This window comes from Hibiscus syriacus, unplaced genomic scaffold, assembly GCF_006381635.1.
Source record: "Hibiscus syriacus cultivar Baekdansim isolate YM2019G1 unplaced genomic scaffold, ASM638163v2 tig00111402_pilon, whole genome shotgun sequence".
NCBI lineage: Eukaryota > Viridiplantae > Streptophyta > Magnoliopsida > Malvales > Malvaceae > Hibiscus > Hibiscus syriacus.
The window spans coordinates 6,586,550-6,606,222 of NW_024063082.1; the positions used below are offsets into that span (position 1 = coordinate 6,586,550).

General features: G+C 32.7%; 3 protein-coding genes across 3 annotated transcripts; 2 read left to right on the forward strand and 1 right to left on the reverse strand.

Annotated features, from left to right (window-relative positions):
- Window positions 1-611: 611 nt before the first annotated feature.
- Window positions 612-2,560, forward strand: LOC120162033 (putative pectinesterase/pectinesterase inhibitor 22). The gene is made up of 2 exons (XM_039172220.1): window positions 612-1,551; window positions 1,738-2,560. The coding sequence occupies exons 1-2, from the start codon at window positions 618-620 to the stop codon at window positions 2,406-2,408; spliced, it is 1,605 nt and encodes a 534-aa protein (XP_039028151.1). The 5' UTR covers window positions 612-617; the 3' UTR covers window positions 2,409-2,560.
- A 5,616-nt stretch (window positions 2,561-8,176) lies between these two features.
- On the reverse strand, window positions 8,177-8,941 carry LOC120161483 (zinc finger protein 7-like). Its single transcript, XM_039171716.1, has one exon. It carries the CDS (start codon window positions 8,939-8,941, stop codon window positions 8,177-8,179), a length of 765 nt encoding a protein of 254 aa, XP_039027647.1.
- A 6,761-nt stretch (window positions 8,942-15,702) lies between these two features.
- On the forward strand, window positions 15,703-17,092 carry LOC120161777 (bidirectional sugar transporter SWEET17-like). The gene is made up of 6 exons (XM_039171986.1): window positions 15,703-15,769; window positions 15,862-15,898; window positions 16,083-16,293; window positions 16,373-16,537; window positions 16,646-16,765; window positions 16,896-17,092. Exons 1-6 carry the CDS (start codon window positions 15,736-15,738, stop codon window positions 17,061-17,063), a joined length of 735 nt encoding a protein of 244 aa, XP_039027917.1. The 5' UTR covers window positions 15,703-15,735; the 3' UTR covers window positions 17,064-17,092.
- The last annotated feature ends 2,581 nt before the right edge of the window (window positions 17,093-19,673 follow it).

The following is a 19,673-nucleotide window of genomic DNA, read 5'->3' on the forward strand; positions in this document are numbered from 1 at the left end:
AAACATTATCATATTATTATAAATGTTTACAATTAAATTTAAACAAAAACTCGAATAATTTGACTTGAATCGACTCAAATTTTTTTAAATCAAATTTAAGTATCAAATTTTTTAAATTAGAGTCAAATTGGTTAACTTAAATTTTTTTGATTCAATTTGATCGAGTACTCACCCCTAATTATTGAGAATTAAACTGGTTTTCCAGGCTTGGGCTTTAATTTAGTCATCAGTACACTGATCTGTAGGCCTATCTGTACCAAAGGCCAGGACCTGGTTAGATAGTCAACCCGCAGGCCTACCCGTTCCAACGCCCAAGCCCTGGCAATATGCTTCATTGAATTGTGCGGCCGAACTTGGGCTTGTAATAATAGCTGGTGTGAAAATAGCAGCGCCCGTCTTGAGCAAGAGCCGGATGGCGCAGAATATTAGGGATGTGATCTTAAAAGAAAGCATAACTTGGTCAGGGGAAAGCATAAACCAAGTTCATTTCATAACTCAAACCACATCTCTTTTCTTACTAACCAAACAACCCCTCAATTCTTCGCATATAAAACTTTCACCTTCTCTGTAAAAAACAACACAAAAACCCCTTCCCTGCAGTTTTCTCTCCTGAGAAAATGGCCTTTGCCAATTTTCTTCTTACCATTCTCTTAGTGTTACCTTCATTCCAAGATTTACCTGATGTTAATCAAAACTTAAATACTCAACCGTTCATTTCACTTGTCTGTTTAGGCACTGATAACAACGATTTATGCCTCTCAAATATTCAAACCGAGCTTCAAAACTTAGGGCCTCAAACCCCATCGTCAGTTTTGCATGCTGCATTGAGGACCACGCTTAATGAAGCTAGACGAGTCATTGAAACCATGTCAAGGTTCACTGGTTTGTCCGCGAGTTATCGTGAACAAATGGCCATTGAAGATTGCAAGGAACTCCTCGATTTCTCCGTGTCCGAATTGGCCTGGTCTTTAGCCGAGATGAGAAAGATTCGTGATGGTTATAATAGTGGTGAATCTGAAGGGAACTTCAAGGCTTGGTTAAGTGCTGCGTTGAGTAACCAAGATACCTGCCTCGAAGGCTTCGAAGGCACCGACCGACACCTCGAGAGCACCATCCGAGGCAGCGTGAAACAAGTTACGCAACTCATCGGCAATGTTCTAGCTATGTACACTCAGTTACATAGCTTGCCTTTCCGATCGCCTCGCAATAGCACTTCCACAACGAATGCAGGCTCGGAATTTCCGAAATGGATAACCAATGGCGATCAAGAGCTTCTACGGACTCATTCAAGTCACATCCACGCAGATGCCGTCGTGTCTCTGGATGGGACCGGACGTTATCTGACGATAACCGATGCCATCAACGATGCTCCGAGTTATAGTAACAGGAGGTACGTCATTTACGTGAAGAAGGGAGTTTACAAGGAGAACATTGACATGAAGAAGAAGAAAACCAATATTATGCTCGTCGGAGATGGAATCGGACAAATGGTTGTGACAGGGAACCGTAATTTCTTGCAAGGATGGACGATGTTTCGAACCGCAACCGTTGGTACGTACCACACTAAATTTCAGCAATTAATCAAGTTTGATTCTTTTTTAATGGTATTTAAACTTTGAATTAGCCAAATTATATGAACAAGACACTAAATGAAGTAATTACTTTTAGAAAGTGAGATTCCATTTTTGAAAACACACGCTTCATTTAATAATATTCCTTGTGCTTTGATTCTTGCAGCTGTTTCTGGAAAGGGATTCATAGCAAGAGACATCACGTTTCAAAACACGGCCGGACCGGAGAACCACCAGGCCGTCGCTCTCCGGGTGGATTCCAATCAATCGGCTTTCTTTCGATGCAGCATAGAAGGCTATCAGGACACCCTCTACAGCCACTCCCTCCTCCAATTCTACCGTGAGTGCAACATTTATGGCACCATAGACTTCATTTTTGGCAATGTTGCAGCTGTTCTCCAGAACTGCAAGATATTCACTCGAGCCCCTTTACCACTTCAGAAGGTGACGATCACCGCTCAGGGACGGAAAAACCCGAACCAGAACACCGGGTTTTCTATCCAGAACAGTTATATTTTAGCCACTCAACCGACTTATCTAGGGCGGCCGTGGAAGCCGTATTCGAGGACGGTTTATTTGAACACTTTCATGAGTGGCCTGGTGCAGCCTAGAGGGTGGCTCGAGTGGTACGGGAACTTTGGTTTGAACACACTTTGGTATGGCGAGTATAAGAACTACGGCCCTGGTGCTTCGTTGTCCGGACGGTTTAAATGGCCTGGCTACCACATTATCCGAGATTCTTCCACCGTGGATTACTTCACCGTTGGGAGGTTCATTAACGGCCGGTCGTGGTTGCCGGCAACCGGGGTCAAGTTCACCGAAAGTCTGACCAATTAGATGATTTTTTTATTTAATGCATGGTGTTATATACTAGGAGTATTTTTTAGTGGCTGTATTGATTGGTTACCCGTATATTTACGTGAAGATCAGATATCTGGCAGCTTCGTCATTCATGATCGATTATATTTGATTTCTAAAGTAGTTATTTGATATACTTTTATGAGGATTGCAAAACAATGGGGAGTGCCTTGTACTGGGAGAAAATGCTCTTCAAGAATTGGGATGTGAGGAGATGTCAATTCTGATAGCAACCTCGAGGAAAGAATCTATTGATGAAGTGGTAGATTTGGAAGCAGGAAGAGATATTTTTAGAATTAGAGTAATGAAAATTCCTACGTCCAGAAGTGTCTCATTGAATTGCAACCGAGAACAAAGAGAGGATGCGGTTCTTGTTGATTCACAATCCTCGGCAGAAAAAACTGCGGACTCATCGGAGGCGAAGGAGCACGAGAGGGATTCCGATGAGGAAGACACTCAGTTATGGTGTATGGAGAATTTATCAAGAGGCAGCTTTTTGTCGGGTGTGGATGGGGAAGAAAGGGACATTGGTGAGGAATCTATTATGGGTCTGTGCAATAATGGGGCTGGTGCAGTGAATGATCAAATGCTAATTGAGTTAGCAGTGGAACACGAGGATGCGCTGCAACACGTGGAGAGAGAGGAAGAAGTTGTCAATACTGTTTATGATGAAATGGAGGATTATTCTAAAGTAGTGCCCATACTAGGTTGCCGACCCGAGCCAAAGGTGATTGAGGATGTTTTTAATATGGGGTTCACAAACACGTGCGGTACCAAGATTCACATGGGAGAATGTTTTCATGAGGACGGGGCTGAGGCTGATCAGCTAGATGAAAGGCCCATTACTGGGCAAGAATGTGAGGATGCGGGCCAGAAACTTAGTTTGTCAACAAATACGGGGAATGTCTCTCTGTTGCATAACCAAAGGCAGATCGAGAAAGCTAAGGGGGGAAAAGTAAAAAATATAGTTCTCTTCGATTCATCCAAGAAAAATTTTTGGCTTCCCAAAGAAAGTCCAGAAACTGTCGAAGCTAGAAAAATCTGAAGAAGGTGCAACGTGTGGAAGAATCGACTGAAATTGAAGACAGATCCCTGTCCGATTCTGACTTACATGCAAGGTGGCAGAGACAAAGGAAGGAGGCCAGAGAAACGCTTCAGGTGGGGAAAGAATTGGGCATAGCTTTTAAAGGTTCAGAAGAGGATTTGATTCGGGAGATTGTAGCAGCGGAAGAATTGGAAGGTGAGTCAAATTCCCTTTCTATTGAATTTTAGTAGAGTTCAGCGGAAGTAGGTTTGGAGATAAGGATCTTATCTTGGAATATACGAGGGATGGGTTCAATTGTTAAAATTTCAGAATTGAGGAGGTTAGTTAGGTTGCATAAGTGTGAGATTGTGTTGATTCAAGAAACTAAAAAAGAGATTTTTGATGAGTCGGATATATCACGGTTTTGGTGTGATGATGATTTTGATTTCAGATTTTTGAAAGCGGTGGGTAATTCTGGGGGTTTGCTGTCTGTGTGGGATAAGAGTCGTTTTCATATTGTAGATAGTATAATACATGACATATTTATTCTGTTAATAGGGAGGTATGCTTCAGAGGTTTTGATTTATTCAGTGTTGAATGTTTACGCTCCCTGTGCTGCTTCTGATCAAGGTACACTCTGGAATGAGATTATAGTAGAAAGAGGGAAGTTCAGCTACAAATGGTTCATGGCTAGTGATTTTTATGCCATACGAATCACAGTGAGAGTAGTGGATGCTCTTATAGACACAAGTTCATTGAAGAGTGTAATATGTTTGATATGCCTTTAGCGGGGAGGAAATTTACATGGCTCGGACCGGAAAATCGAAGAAGCCACCTTGATAGAATTTTTGTTGAGGAAGAATGGTTCAGGGAAATAGTGGCGTAATTCTATGGGGGCTACCGAGATCAGTTTTTGATCATATACCGATTCTGTTGGGTAAGGAGATAATTGATTGGGGACCGAGACCTTTCAAGTTTATTAACAGTTGGTTAAAAAAGGATAGTTACTTGAAGGTGATACAAGAGACTTTACAACTGGATTACTCTTGTGAGGAAGATTTAAGTATGAAGTTAAAAAGGGTGAAAGGAGCATTGCAAAAATGGAATAAGGATTGCTTTTGGAATGTCGATAATGAAGTTAAAAAATTAGAACAGAGGATTAATGACCTGGACAAAAAGAAAGATATTTCTCTGTCCTGGACGTTTGGTGAAAGGGAGGAGGTAGTTTGATGCACAAGGAAATCGTGGGATTGTTTGAGACAAAAGGAGGACATTTGGCGTCAAAAATCAAGAATGAATTGGCTGAAGCTTGGAGATGAAAATACTTCCTTTTTTCCATAGAATAGTGAAGATTCGAAGCAAAAAACGAATTGACAGCCGAGGGATATGTAGTAGCGATGTTCTTTGGACCGGTTGCAGAGGTTAATTCCGACTTTGCAGAATTGACAGCAATAAAAAAACGCTTTGGTGTTGTTTAGCGAATCCACGTGGTGCGGCAAGGTTGAACTGATTGTGGAATCGAATTCTATAGTAATGTTGAATTGGGTTCAAAATTGTTTAGTTCGACCTTGGAGGTGGGGTTCTTCTTTTCAACAGATTGATGAAAATGCCTTGAAGATTAGGGAGGTTAAGTATGTTTTTACGCCAAGGTTAGTAAATAGAATGGCAGATTACTTGGCCAACTTGGGGTCCAGGAGATCGGTTATGTTTCAAGCATGCTGGTGAGAGGCTCGTATGGAATTGTACTTTTTTAATTCTATGTCTGGTATAAGAACTAAATCGGTTAGATTTTGGGAGATGGATTGTATTGGGGATCCCTTCCCAGTTTGATGTACGGAGACATTGAATTTAGCTGAGGTGTTTTCTTTGTGGTTTTCCCTCAAATGTGGAGTACTCTTTTCCCCCAGTTAGGTTTAGGGGGAGTTTTAATGAGACTCATATTTTGGGATACGATACTTTTCTTCATTCTAAGTAATAAAATAAAATTATTGCTGAGAAAAAAAAAAGTTCATTTGTAGTCAACAATTATAGCGGTCAGTTTTATTAAATGAAAATATATAATAAAATTGTAATTCTGAGTCTAAAAAAAATTGAGCAGATTATTAACATTAATTGATTGTTTTTCATGCAACAATCAAATGTTAAGCAAGTACCATTTTTATTAAAAACAATTTATTAATTTTATGACAAATAATTATCCTACGTAATATTGATATGCTAATAAATTGACTTTATCATAACTCAAACGAATATATTTTTTATGGTTGTGAGCACCTATTAGTATAAAAAGATCGCTATGAGGGTTTAAATTAGAGTAGATTAACAAAATGATTAAATAAATGTTTAATTAGAGAGATGAAATTAAATCTAACCTTTATAAAAATAAAGACAAAGTATATTATAAAATTTGTTTAAAGATCATCGTAAAAGTGATTATTAAAAGTAGTATCTATTTTTAAATACTTTCAACTATTTGACAATAAACGCTCAATCATCATTGCAATCACTGGTGCTTGAACCCATGATCTCTACAAACAATAATGTTTCCTTTAACCACTTAGCTAAGTTAGTTCGTGCCAAACACTAGTGTCATTTTTATTTATTGAATTACTATTTAATATAACATTTCCAATTATATGTTACCTTTTAAACTTTTGTATATTCATATGGTATTTTATATTATATTTTGATTGAACTTTTCATATTATATCTAAAATATTTTATTTCGTATTAATTCTAGCATATAATTTATGATATTTTAGACTAACATGCTATCAGATAAAAAAATTAACTCCACCAACTCTAACATAATTTAACGTTAAAGAAATTGGAAGAGACTGATTTGAATTAATACAAAATTGTCTAATTAGGTTCAGTTTTGTATTTCAAAAATACTTTGCCTTAACGAGTTTTGGTAATTAAATGCCAAAAATTAATCTTTGATCTTTTCACATGTGTACCATATAATAAATATGTGAGTTGTACTCTGTTGAGCAAATAATTAAAACTGTGAAACTGAATAATTAACTAAAATAAATAATTGTTATTAAATTAATCAATTATACTTTCCTTGTTCACAAAGAAAACTAAAACTGAAATAATTCATAAAGATTTGTAAGTTTCACATTTAAACAAGGTAAGTCTTTGTAGAATTTGAATTTAAATATAAATTTGAAAAATAATATTTACTTGTTATATAAATGAGCAACCATGTAAAAGCTAGCTGTACAATAAATCCTAGAGAGGTCAACAATAATAATACCCTTTGGAAAATACGCAGAAACAAGAGATAAATCATCAGTTGGTTGGAGTTTAAATTCAATAATTAGAATATTAAAAAAAATCAATTAATAAATTACTCATTGAATCACTTTTAAAAGTGAGCAAACTAATCCAATTTTTCAATAAATAAAAATAAACATCTTTCCATGAATTTATAAAAATTCAATAAATTTATAAATATATTTAATCCTTATAAAAGATCCATTAATATTTTAAAATATTTTCAAAACAAAATAAGTTATATATTAATTAATTATTGATTTAGTTCAAATTTTATTAAACTTAAACATTAAACAAATAAATTATCAAACCTAGTTTATCATATTAAATTGTATATTTTTTCTTTTTCTAAAAGAAGTTTTCGTTTATATGGTCCATAATTTATGTGCTTTAACTTAAAATTTATTCAAGTTATAAGTAAATAAAGTTTTAATTTGACTTATTTTTTTTTATTTTTAATTTAATTTAAATAAATATATATGATTCAACTATTCTTAAATTTTTTTCAAATAAAATTTAAATGATAAAATATTTACCCATAGTCTAAACTATTCAATCATAGTTAACTGAGAAAGTATCCTCTCATGCCTTAATTAAACTAATGAATTACTTTTAAAAATATTTCATTATGAAAGATAATAAATATTAATTAGATGTCTATGGTATTTTGAATTCAAAATCTAATAATTATTTAATAAAAGCAAAAAAAAAATCATTGATTAAAATGAGAGTTTATTTTTTTATATAGAAGATGCTAATTTTATTAAAAATATAAAATATCCAAATTGTAATAAAATTTTATAACCACAACCGTAAATACATAATAAGAACATTTTCTTATAATCAATAACAAAAGAAATTAGTCACTTGAGATCACACAAATACCATACAAAGAAAAAATTAAAAAAAATATAACCAAATAAACTTGAATAAAAGATAGATATGAATTGATTTGACCGTATCTGTAAATGAATCACAAAGGGAATCAAGTGATCGAAAGACCACTAACAAATCGTAAATCAAAATCGAGCGACGTGAAAAACTATCTACGAACGCAAATCGCTTAATCAAATTCAATCTGATAGTCTAAAGTAGGAAAAATCAACATGATAATAAATAAGTGATATATTGATCAGTTGTGGTGATGTCAAATCTAACTCTAAAAAAACATAAACTAAAACAACACCCAAATGACTGAAAATGTATCAAAAAATAGAGCAAAACGTATTACAAAGACATAATTATTAAAAATTATAAAATAAAAAACAAGAATATCATATAATAAAGATATAAAAATGAGAGTTTATTTTCAAATTACACACCAAATCGAGCCCTGAATCATCTTCGTTACTTCCATATAGAAATGGAAGTTAAATCTAATTATGATTGTTTTATAATAAAAATGAGGGAAACTCTTAAATTCTATAACATAATCAAAGATTCAAAGCTTAAGAGTCAAATCGAGCTCTGAATCATCATCCACGTTACTTTTTGATACATGAGAATCATCACTGCTAGTCCTAGTCATCGACATCTTATTTGCTGCTGCAACAATCGAAACTGGAGTTGCAGACATTGATGAACTAGTCGACAAAACGCTGTTCTTCTGAGCCTGGAAACTATCCATCACGATGCTGCCATGGCCGAAACGATAGCCGAGTGAGTTCCAATGATAACCCGGAATTGTTGCAGGCTTTTGAATCATCGAAGAAGAAGACGAATCCATTCGTATCCCAAGAGACCTATTAAAAGATCCATACAAAGAGCCCTGAGACAGGCTGGAATACGAGTAATAAGGATATTGGTGATGCCCCCAAATCCCAAAACCCGTCTCTTTACGCCGCTTGGCGATCGCGCGTTCTTGTTTATGCGCGTTTTGATGCCCTCCCAGTGCCTGAGACGTCGAGAACTCTTTGCTGCAAAAACCACACGTGAAAGCCCTAGCTTTCGACGATGAGAGCTTCAGTTCAACCGATTTGTCGTCAGGAAACATTTCGCTCGGTGGGAGACGAAACCCCGAATTTGGCTGGTTCAATGATTGTTCTTGAGAACGTTCAACATTAAGGAACACTTTCTCTTTCAATTTGGCGGCGGTCGTCGTGGTGTTTTCGCCATTGCCGGTACTGGTTTGAGTGTCATCCTCTGAGGTGGCTGAGATGCTTGAAGTATCTGAAGAAGATGAAAATTTGACACATAAGGTTTCCATGGAGGATTTTGGGTATTGAAAAAAAGATGAAAGATGTTTGTTCTATTTATGGATGGGTTTGATTTTCGAAAGTGTATCTTTGAAATTTATGATACAGTTATCTCATAGAAGCAAACGCATTAAAAGCTTTGTTAGCATTTTGAATCAGAACCCTAACAATTATTCCCAAAATTGCAAGATATGGTATCAGTAAGCGATTCATTTGCTTTATTTTCAATTCTCCAATTACCAAAAATGTGAATTCAGTACCTTTTAACTCCACATAAGTAACTATAATCAAGGCTAAAATACACAACTAGTCAACACAAGAAAGGAAGGGTGTCTCATACTTTATATAAAGTCATTTTGTGTTGTAATAATAATATATATATGAAAGATCATGTAATAAAATTACAAAGAATCCATCAAGTAATTTTAAGGAGAGTATTGTCCTTTCTAGAAATTTTAAGTTCAAGTAACAGCGTTTGTAGGGTGTGAGAATGTTTTCAATGGTTAAAAAGATTTTGAATAGATGCTACTTCGTAATGTTTTTAATAGTTAAAAAGATTCTGAATAGATGTTACATCGTAATCACTCAGGCTATTAAAAAAAATTAACAAATTCATAGAGAATCAAATGCTAATGGTTCTCTAAATGAACGAGGACACAATTTTAAAATTAACAAAATATAAATATAATAAAAATAAGGTTAAAAATATAATATAAATATTTTTTTCTCGTGCATCTACTTAATGATACTTGTTTTTTCAGATTGTTGACTTCATTTCTTTTTTGGAAAAATTACCTCATTAAGTGAGGTATTGTTCAACATTGTCTTATTGAGTTTTAGATTCACTTTTTAGTTAATAATAGGTAAAATGTAGGAATTGAGTTAAAATTCAATTCCTCCTCAAAAATAATGCATCTTACCTTATTTCTTTTCCTAAACTCAATATTCTCAAAAAGTGTTATAATTTTTGTCATAAAAATATTATTAGTTGTGGGGTCATAAAATTTATAGCCCCTAGATCGCTTTGAATAATCAATAAAATAGTTTTTCACGGTTATAGAGTCAAATTTCCTTTCATGTGGCTTAAAAGGTATTGCATACATGTAACACCCCTAACTCATATTCGACCCGAATACAAGTCCGAGATGTCACATTGACTTTTCAAACTTTGATTCTTAAAGAAAAATCCCAGCAATTTAAAAATTTCATTAAAACAAAATACTTTAATTTACATAAAAGAGACCACTTAATACAAAATCGATTAGAGCACTCGTAATTAACCACTTATTACATACTAACACTTTCTACACAACAAAATACCTACTTTGTCAATTACTTCTGATCTGATTTATTAATAATTTTGCTGTCCGTGCCACTTCTATTCTGAATCTTCTTATTTCTCGGTACCTACGTGTAAATCACTTACACGCTAAGTCATAGACTTAGTGAGGCAATAAATGAATATGCAACAATATCTTCATGAATATGCATTCTTACCATTTCCTTCATGACATTTCAATATGCATGTATCTACTACACATTAACATATATAATCATATCATGCATGTACAAAACTTACCTTCTTGTACCACTTTCACTTTACTTTGTATTTTCAATTGCCCATGTATATTGTTGAGAATAGAGGTATGTGAGTACATTGAGGTTGTGCACTAATGCTGTCACCACAGCTCGTATCAATTCCCTCATGGGGCACCGAACCTTAGTTCAGTATTCGTCCCGAATGACTGTCATATATGTCCCGTAGGACCACTACATCCCGAAGGACTACATCCCGAAGGACTATTATACCCTCGACTCTTGGCATGCCAATTACACCTATAGCTCTCATATCGTATACTATGGGCATTATTTTTTATATTCCATATGTTCATGTACTCATGTCATTTCTCTTATGATCATGTAGCTCATGTCATTTCTCTTGTGATCATGTAGCTCATGTCATGTTCTCATATCACATATCATATCACATGTGTATTTGAATCTATTCATATATATACATCATTTATCCAATCACATGAACATATATATGCCTTATGCATGTATTACAATAATTATCATGTATGCATGTTCACAACTATTGTACTATGAAAATCAATATAGGAATTAGACTTATCACAAGTCTTATTCCATTATACTATACATATAGTATGCACTCACCTTAGCTTTGCTTTGATTCGATTCTAATCCTTTGATCGTTCCGGAATAAGCTTACTTTTAGTATCTACATAATCATACATGGATCTATATCAGTATCATAGCTAATATACTCTAATGGTTCACTCTTTAGATTAAGATAAATGTCAATTTCCTCTTTTAATGAAGGTATGCATCGATGCACTACTTGTGCATCAGTGCATAAAATGCATTCGATGTTTTATTATTAATGGGATGCATCGATGCATGCCTTATGCATCGATGCACTAATTGCATTCGATCTTTTTATTTTAAAAGAGTGCATCGATGCACTACCTGTGCATCGATACACCTTCAAACACTTTCTGGGTTTTAACCTTGATGCATCGATGCACTATGAATATGCATCGATGCACTCTGCCCAGAATCCTCTTTTTGAACCCGAAAATTCATTCATTTTGGATTAAATCCTTCATGTTTAATCCTCTTTTTCATTCTTAACTATAGTACACATCCTTAAACCAATTTATACTCATTTATTTCATCTTAAACCTCCAAATTCTATCCTTCATATGTAATTCAAGAATTACATCAATAATTCAACATGTTTGAATTCCACTTTTAACACTTCGTATATCTTAACTAGATTGATGACAAGTCAAATTTAACTTTCAATTCTAGTTATGAACTCTATTCCAAGATTTCATTTAAGAACATCAAATCTTAAATCTCTCCTAACTCCATCCTTTGATGTTAAGATAACTTAAGCTTTTTTTAAACTTAGTTATCATCTAATAATCAAAACCCAATATTAAATTTAACAAGAAACTCAATAATCAGAAATCTTACCTTTGCTTTGGTTCACACGCACAAGGAAGAAAGAAGAAGAAGAGAACTCTGGAAGCCTTGGGTGTTTTCTCCCCTTCCACCCACGTGTATCCTTATATCTATACTTATCCTTTCTTTAATTATTTTTTCTTACAATTACTCTATTGTCCTTTCATTCCTTCTTCTTTTCAATTTCATCCTACACAATAATTTACATGTAAATCTTTATACTATTCATTCATTTTATTTTAACCACCAAATTCTAAGACTTTACAATTTAGTCACTAACCCGGTATTGAGGATGTTACAATACATCCCTGAATGAGAAAGTGTTTTAAACTAGACTTTCGACATGTCCAAAGTTCATAAGGTATTTTTAAAATTGCTTTAGTGGATACTATATTTAAAAATATAAGTTGATGTTTTTAATATTCCCTTTAGGAGGAACTAAGGTAGAATGAGCAATCATGCCCATTATTATATGTTTAAGACTTATAGTACGTCTTTCAAGTATACCATTCATACTTGTGGTCTTGGCATGTTGTACTATAGAACAATATCACATTTCTTTAAGAGTTTTGCAAATAGAGCTGAACTCGGTTCACGTAAGTCATCATATCTCCGTTGTACTCTCCACTACAATCTGATGTTCTTAATGTTTCCTAATGTGATCCTAGAGACTTATGAAATATTATGTATTTTGGTCATCAAACTCATATGTTATAAATGATCGCACCTCACAAAATCTCTTTTTGCATTAGAGGTGATTATCACAGTAAGAATTTTATATAGTTTTCCCCTTAATGTATGGTCTATATCCATACAACCAAGTACTATTTATAAGTACATTTTCATTTCTTGAAAGTTTTCTTCATTAAACATGAGTATTGAATTTGAATTGATATTATGATAACATAAGGTGAACTAGTTGAATATATAAGAAAGATTAATATTTTATAAGTTAACAATAAATTCAAAATAATAGTTCATTTTCATCTCAATATATCAAATACAACGTGAGTATTAAATCTTTGAATAATAAATTGTATTTTTATTGTGGCAAGCAAACAATAGCAGTAAATCATGTTGAATACTGAATTCATCTTTGAAGTGATATATTGTTCAAATAAATATTTTATGATTGTCGCATAATTATTACCACATGTTTCATTTAAATTTGGTCAAATATTAGCTTACTTTTAGATCAACTAATAAAAACATGAATTATAAAAATACACAAATATATTGATATTTTAAATAAATTAATATACAATGATATTTTATTTTACTCAATTTATTTAAAATATTAGTTACTCTTGATTAATATCCAAAACTAAAATATAAATCTATTATTTTTCGTTGTAATCAATCATCAAAATTAAAATTTTAATCAACTCAAATTAAAAATATATTTTATTAATTTTAAACCTATAATCAAATATATGATCAATAATTCATAGCAGCATTCTAACATTTAATAAATAAGAAATTATTTTATTGTAGTTCCATAATGGCATAATACAAGATAGCCACCCAACAAATTGTAACTTTCCTTATAATTTTAATAGTCCGAAGTGATTATAATATAGTATTTATTCAGAAATTCTTTTATTCAATTGATAATAAACAAATACTTTATATTTTGAATCCAAAATTTTAAAGAAAATAATATTTTTTTATCATTAATAGGTTCTGAATGTCAATTATAATTTAAAAGTAAATCACTGTTAACATATATGAAGCTATTGTTTATTGCAGTTCCATAATGGCATAATACATACAAGGTTTCTGTGCAGTACCCAATGACTACAGTTTCTGTGCAGTGCTAATTAGCAGTAACAACATATATTATTACCAAAAAATTAACTTTTGTATAAAATAATATTATAATAATGTTGTAATATTATTTATATAATTTAATAGTAACACGATGATTAACACTTTTAAGCAATGTTTTTCACGCAAAAATAAAAGCTTGGGTAAACTACAGGAGTGATCATTTGCCTTTTATATTTGTACACTTCTGCTCACCAAATTCAAAAAACTTAAGTTTTGCTCACTTACATTATCATTTTATTAAGTTATGGTCACCGGAACGTTGAATCCCGTTGTTTGATGGCGTAACCCATTAATAAAAAGGTTTAATTTTTATTTTAATCCCTTAACTTTAGATAAGTATTAATTATAGGTTTTTTTGTAAATTTAAAATAATTTAGGGATGAAACTTCAAGTTATCCATTTTTTTAATATGTTTTTCTTTCAACCACACTTGCGCCGCACACCGTTGATATTCTCCGTCGCCGGTTGAATGCATTGGATTGTTTGGGTTTCTTATGGAAAAGAATATTGCTTGAAATGATAAACCGTTGTAAGGAGATCTGCTTTTTTTACACTGTTCGTAGGAGAGAAAGGAGATTGAAAAGAAAAGAAACCCATCATTATATATGCATGTATCCTATGATAATGATCTGTTAGTTCTAAACAAGTAAAAACCAAATCAACCATCTGAAAAAGTGAATGAAAGAAAAATTAAGGAAAAGCAGTTCCTTGATCCTTCTTCATTTCTCTTACCATGATCCTCCACCTAACACTCCATTATTATTCCAATATCCCCTGAATTGCTTTGCTCCTTGTTTTGATCATCAGCCCTATTATTCTCTTGACCAAATGGGTTATATTTCTCCAAAAGGGCAAGAAAACCCTTCTACCATTATTCTCTTGACCACCATGAAGCACGCCAGCCCTATTCCCAGCTCCATCGATCGGAAAACTGAGTGTTGGTTTATACTATTCCAGTGCATGGAAAACTCAGTCTAGTAAAGTGAGACCGAGTAAAGTGTAAAACCCAGATCTGCTCTATCATTTCAAGCAATATTCCAGTGCAGAGAAAAGCATATTAAACGTGGGTAAATTGAAAAATTGTCCATAAACTATTTTAAACTTAAAAAAAGAATTATAATTAATATTTATATACAGTTCATGGGTTAAAATAAAAATTAAACACTTCAATTAACGACATTCAACGTTTCGGAGACTATAATTTAATAAAATGATAATATAAGTGACTAAAACTTAATTTTTTGAATTTAGTGAATACAAATGTACAAATATTAAAGGTAAGTAATCATTAATGTAGTTTACCCTAAAATCTTATTTATAGTTCATTTTTTTAATAATATAACGAGGCCACTTGTTATATATAAAGTTGCACCCTTGCGTACTTTATCATATTGTTTTAATATTTATTCAAAATCAGATCTTATCTGAAATCAAAAAGTAATTAGTTTTCTAGTTTTCTTTTTTCTCGTTGTGTCCCTTCATTAGCATATAATTATGAAAAACGACTCAAGCCAAAATAAAAGAAAATAAAAAAATTATGTTCATGTATATTAACATTCAATAGTTAACTTCGTAAATTAATTAGACGAATTTATTGATTAAAGTAAATGTTGTTTTTCTAAAGATTTCGAGTTTAAACAGGTGTTTCTGTAGGATGTATACAATTATTAATGTTTTTGAATATATATTAACTTATAATTACTTTAAATAATATTAAAAAATATCCAACCTCATATATGAAGATTATGTAAAGGACAAAGTCTTTAAGATTGCTTGCAATGCATTCCAACTATGGACCACGCTAGAAATATTTAATTAAGAATAATATAATATATCGCACACGATCCATGTCTTGTATTAAAATAATCAAAGGATTTGGAAAATAAGCAATTATTTTGTAAGTAATAGTGGGATAGTTTTGTTTATAGCTGAACGTTTTTCATAACCAAAGCCTCGCCAAAAGAAAGTCGTCTCAAATCCCAACATGATAAGCCTGAGTTTCGTTGTCGGAGTAATAGGTGAAGAAAACATTCAGATGTTCATATTATTGCAGATTTCTGTGTTTTTTCAACGTCTAATTTGCTTGTATTTTCTCCTGTTAATGCATCAGGCAACATCATCTCAGTCTTCTTCTTTCTTTCTCCTCTGTAAGTCCGTGTTTTTATTTTCAATAGTACGAGTACGAGATAATTATAAGGTATCAATTGACAATATAAAACCTGCAAATATAGCTATTCGAACTTGATTCTTTTAAAATGAATAATATTTTCTTTTACCATCGAGACCACTCAAGATCAAACCCGAGATTTAATGTTGTTTGTGTTATTGCAGGAGCACATTCTGCAGAAAAGTGAGGAACCGATCGATAGAAGAATTCGAGAGCTTTCCCTACATTTCGACCCTCTTGAGTTGTACCTTGTGGACTTACTATGGTGTTACAAATCCTGGAAGTTTCCTGGTTGCCACTATAAATGGATTTGGAGTAGTGGTGGAATTGATTTATGTAGCTTTGTTCCTTATTTTTGCACCTCCGAGAATCAGGGTATTATCAACTACATCATCAACATGAACTCCATGTTTTCAAAGTGCATAAAATGATATGTTTTGTTGTGTACTTCTAGGCTAAAACTGGGATACTCTTTGGACTTCTCGATGTTGGATTTGTAGCAGCAACAGTTTTGGTCACTCAAGTGGTTGTGCATGGAGATCAAATGAGGATTAATGTGTTAGGGTTTCTGTGTGCAGGCCTCAATATTATCATGTATGGCTCGCCTTTAGCAGCAATGGCAAGATTAGCCTAAACTGTCTGTTTAGTAAGTTCGATAAATAATCGAACATAAATAAAGAGTGGGAGTAACATAGATTAAATAGTTTGACCTCGAAATATTGTGCAGAAAACGGTGACGACGACTAAAAGCGTGGAGTATATGCCTTTCCTTCTCTCATTGTTCGTTTTCTTTAACGGAGCCATTTGGACTTTGTATGCCGTGCTCGTCAAAGATATCTTCCTTGGAGTATGTTCCAATTCAAAACTATATTTAAATACGATATGAAAAATATAATCATATTCGAATATGTATCAAATACGTACATTCGATAATCATACTCGAGTATGTGTCTGTTTCGAATTTTATTTCATTGCAGGTACCAAATGGGATAGGGTTACTTCTTGGAATAGCACAGCTACTGCTGTACGTAATGTATAGCAGGAAGCGTTCAATAACATCGTCAGGTGAATGGAAAATCAGTGAACGCCTTGTTACATCTTCAAGCAAAATGGATGAACAGATTCAAGTGCAGAGCTTTAATTAATATTCAGATTTTGAATATTGTATTCTTCCCTTCCCTTTCATTCCTTTATATGAAAAATCGTTTCTGAAAAATATTTTTTTAGAGAAAATAGAAAAGTAGATTTATGGTAATTAGTATTCGGATAGTTCAATGTAAAATATTTTAAATTATTTAGTTACTCTTGAAAATCTTCCTTTTTTTAATTTAAAAACTAAAATTAATATAAATATTAAAATATTAATATTTGATGTAACATTAAAATAATGAAGACGAAGTAGTTAAGAAAGATTAAGGAATTATTAAACTTTCTTTGTATGCTTACTCTTCCTCAAGTCAACAACACAAAGTACAATCCCTTTGCATCATGATCCTGCCGTATTGCTAAAAACCCAGTATTTCTTCTTTAAAAGTAAATTTACATTAATCTTTCATCCAACAACCCATCTCTTTTCTTCCTTCTTTATTACTTGCAGCTTACTTTTTATATAAAAAAAAAAGCAATTATGTTTGATATCTATATTCGATAAAAGCAAACATATTTTTATACTGTATTCTATACTTATACTCGGGTAATATATATAGACTGTGTAGAGAAAGCCCTCTGAAATTTGAACTCAGAACTTGGATGGTTCTTGTCATAGATGGACCCGAATACATACATACATACATATGCAAGAAGAATTGATCGTTGTAAGTGAAGAGAGAAACTAAGTTGAAGGGAGGCCTGTGAAAAATAAACAAAATTATATGACTATATATATATATATATATATATGCATGATATCTTACCTTTAACTAAGCATCTGTAGTTTTTCAACAAGTGAGTTGCACTTGCACTGTAGGGTGCAGTCACCAATGAGAGTGAGAGACGAGAAAAAAAGGTGAGGAACTCATGGTGGACAAGGGAAGCACACGGAAAGTTCATATGTAAAAAAAAAAAACTGAGAAGATTGCTAGACATGGAAATTTGCACGTGCCCTGCTTCTTCAACAAGAGTTACTCACCCGAAAGCCATACGAAGAAAAGATTTTGAAGTTTGTGAGTTGAGTGCAAAAAGCAAAGAAAGTGTTATGCATTTATATACAAAATTTAACAATGCCATATAAAATGACGACCGTCTCCCTGGTTCAGAAGCATGATATGCAGGCTAAACTCACGATATAATACACTCAAAATAAATAAATCACGATCTAATGCACTCCCTATATTATTTGCTGAAATAGGGCGAAATCAACAGTGTGGCCGTAGGTCGCCATGCCTTCCGGGTGACCTACTACGTCGCCAGCTTCCCGGGAGAAATAATGGACGTTTGCATGGCACATGCACGTCCGCAACAGGTCGCCATGCATTCCCCAACACCACTACAAGGTCGCCAAGCAATCCTGGCGACCAAGCCTCGACCAATTATCCTGGCGACCAAACTTAACCCTGCTCTCTCGTGCATGGGTTGCATCCATAGCTGGCTCCCTCGTGCATGGATTGCATCCATAGCTGGGAGATTCCTGCATCCATAGCTGGGAGATTGTAGCCAAGCTTTAACCCTCTGTTCCCTCATGCATGCGTTGCATCCATAGCTGGGAGATTCATGCATCCATAAGCGTTAATTTAGCTGCTAAATGTAGCAAATATTGCTGTTGAATTGCAGCCTTTCAACGCTCAATAGTTACACGATTCAATGCTCAATATTATACAATCAAATTTAATGACGCTCTCCAACGCTCATTTTCTTTATATATATAGGATATGGAGGTTTAGGGTTTAGGGTAAAAATAAAAGCAGCACATATAGAAACTTTATCGAGAGAAAGAAAAGGAAGAAGAAGAAAAGAAGATAAAGGCTCAAACATTTTTTTGAGGTAATTTTTTATTGTTTAATTTAGTTTATTATATGAAATTATTAGTTTGTTAGCTTAGGGTTTAGGGTAAAACTAAAATTTAGTTAATTAGTTTGTTAGTTTAAGTTATATTATATTAGTTTGTTAGTTTAAGTTATATATTATATTATATAAAAAATTCGTTAATTAGTTTCTTAGTTTAAATTATTAAATATAAAAAAATTAATTAATTTGTTAGTATCTTTAAACGTATATTAGGTTGTTTGTTGAAGTTATATTATAAAAAAAATTAATTAGTTGTCAGAAAGGAAAGGAAGAAGACACAAATACGCGGGTAATTTATTATTTTTTGTTGTCCATTTTTAGTTATTGTGTATGTGTAAATTAGTTAGTTAGTAAGTTTATATTAGATAATTTGTGCGAGATAATTTCTGTTTAAAAAAATATTGTGTTTAAAAATATTTAGTGTTGTTTTAAAAATATTTTGTTTAATTTATATTATATGTGTAATTAGTAAAGAGTAAAAAATTAATTGAATGAAATAATCCGGTCAACGCATTATCTCACGAAATAATTCTTTCGAGAACATTATCTCGACAGTTCTGCCTAACAAATTTGTTTGATATTTTTAAGAAATAAAAAATATTATCAAACTAATCATTATTATTAGTAATAATTACTAAATGATTAGTATCAAATATAAATCATTAAATATTTATAATAAATAATTATTAGTAATCATGACTAAATCATATTATTATTAAATCATTAAATATCAAATCATTAGATTAATAATA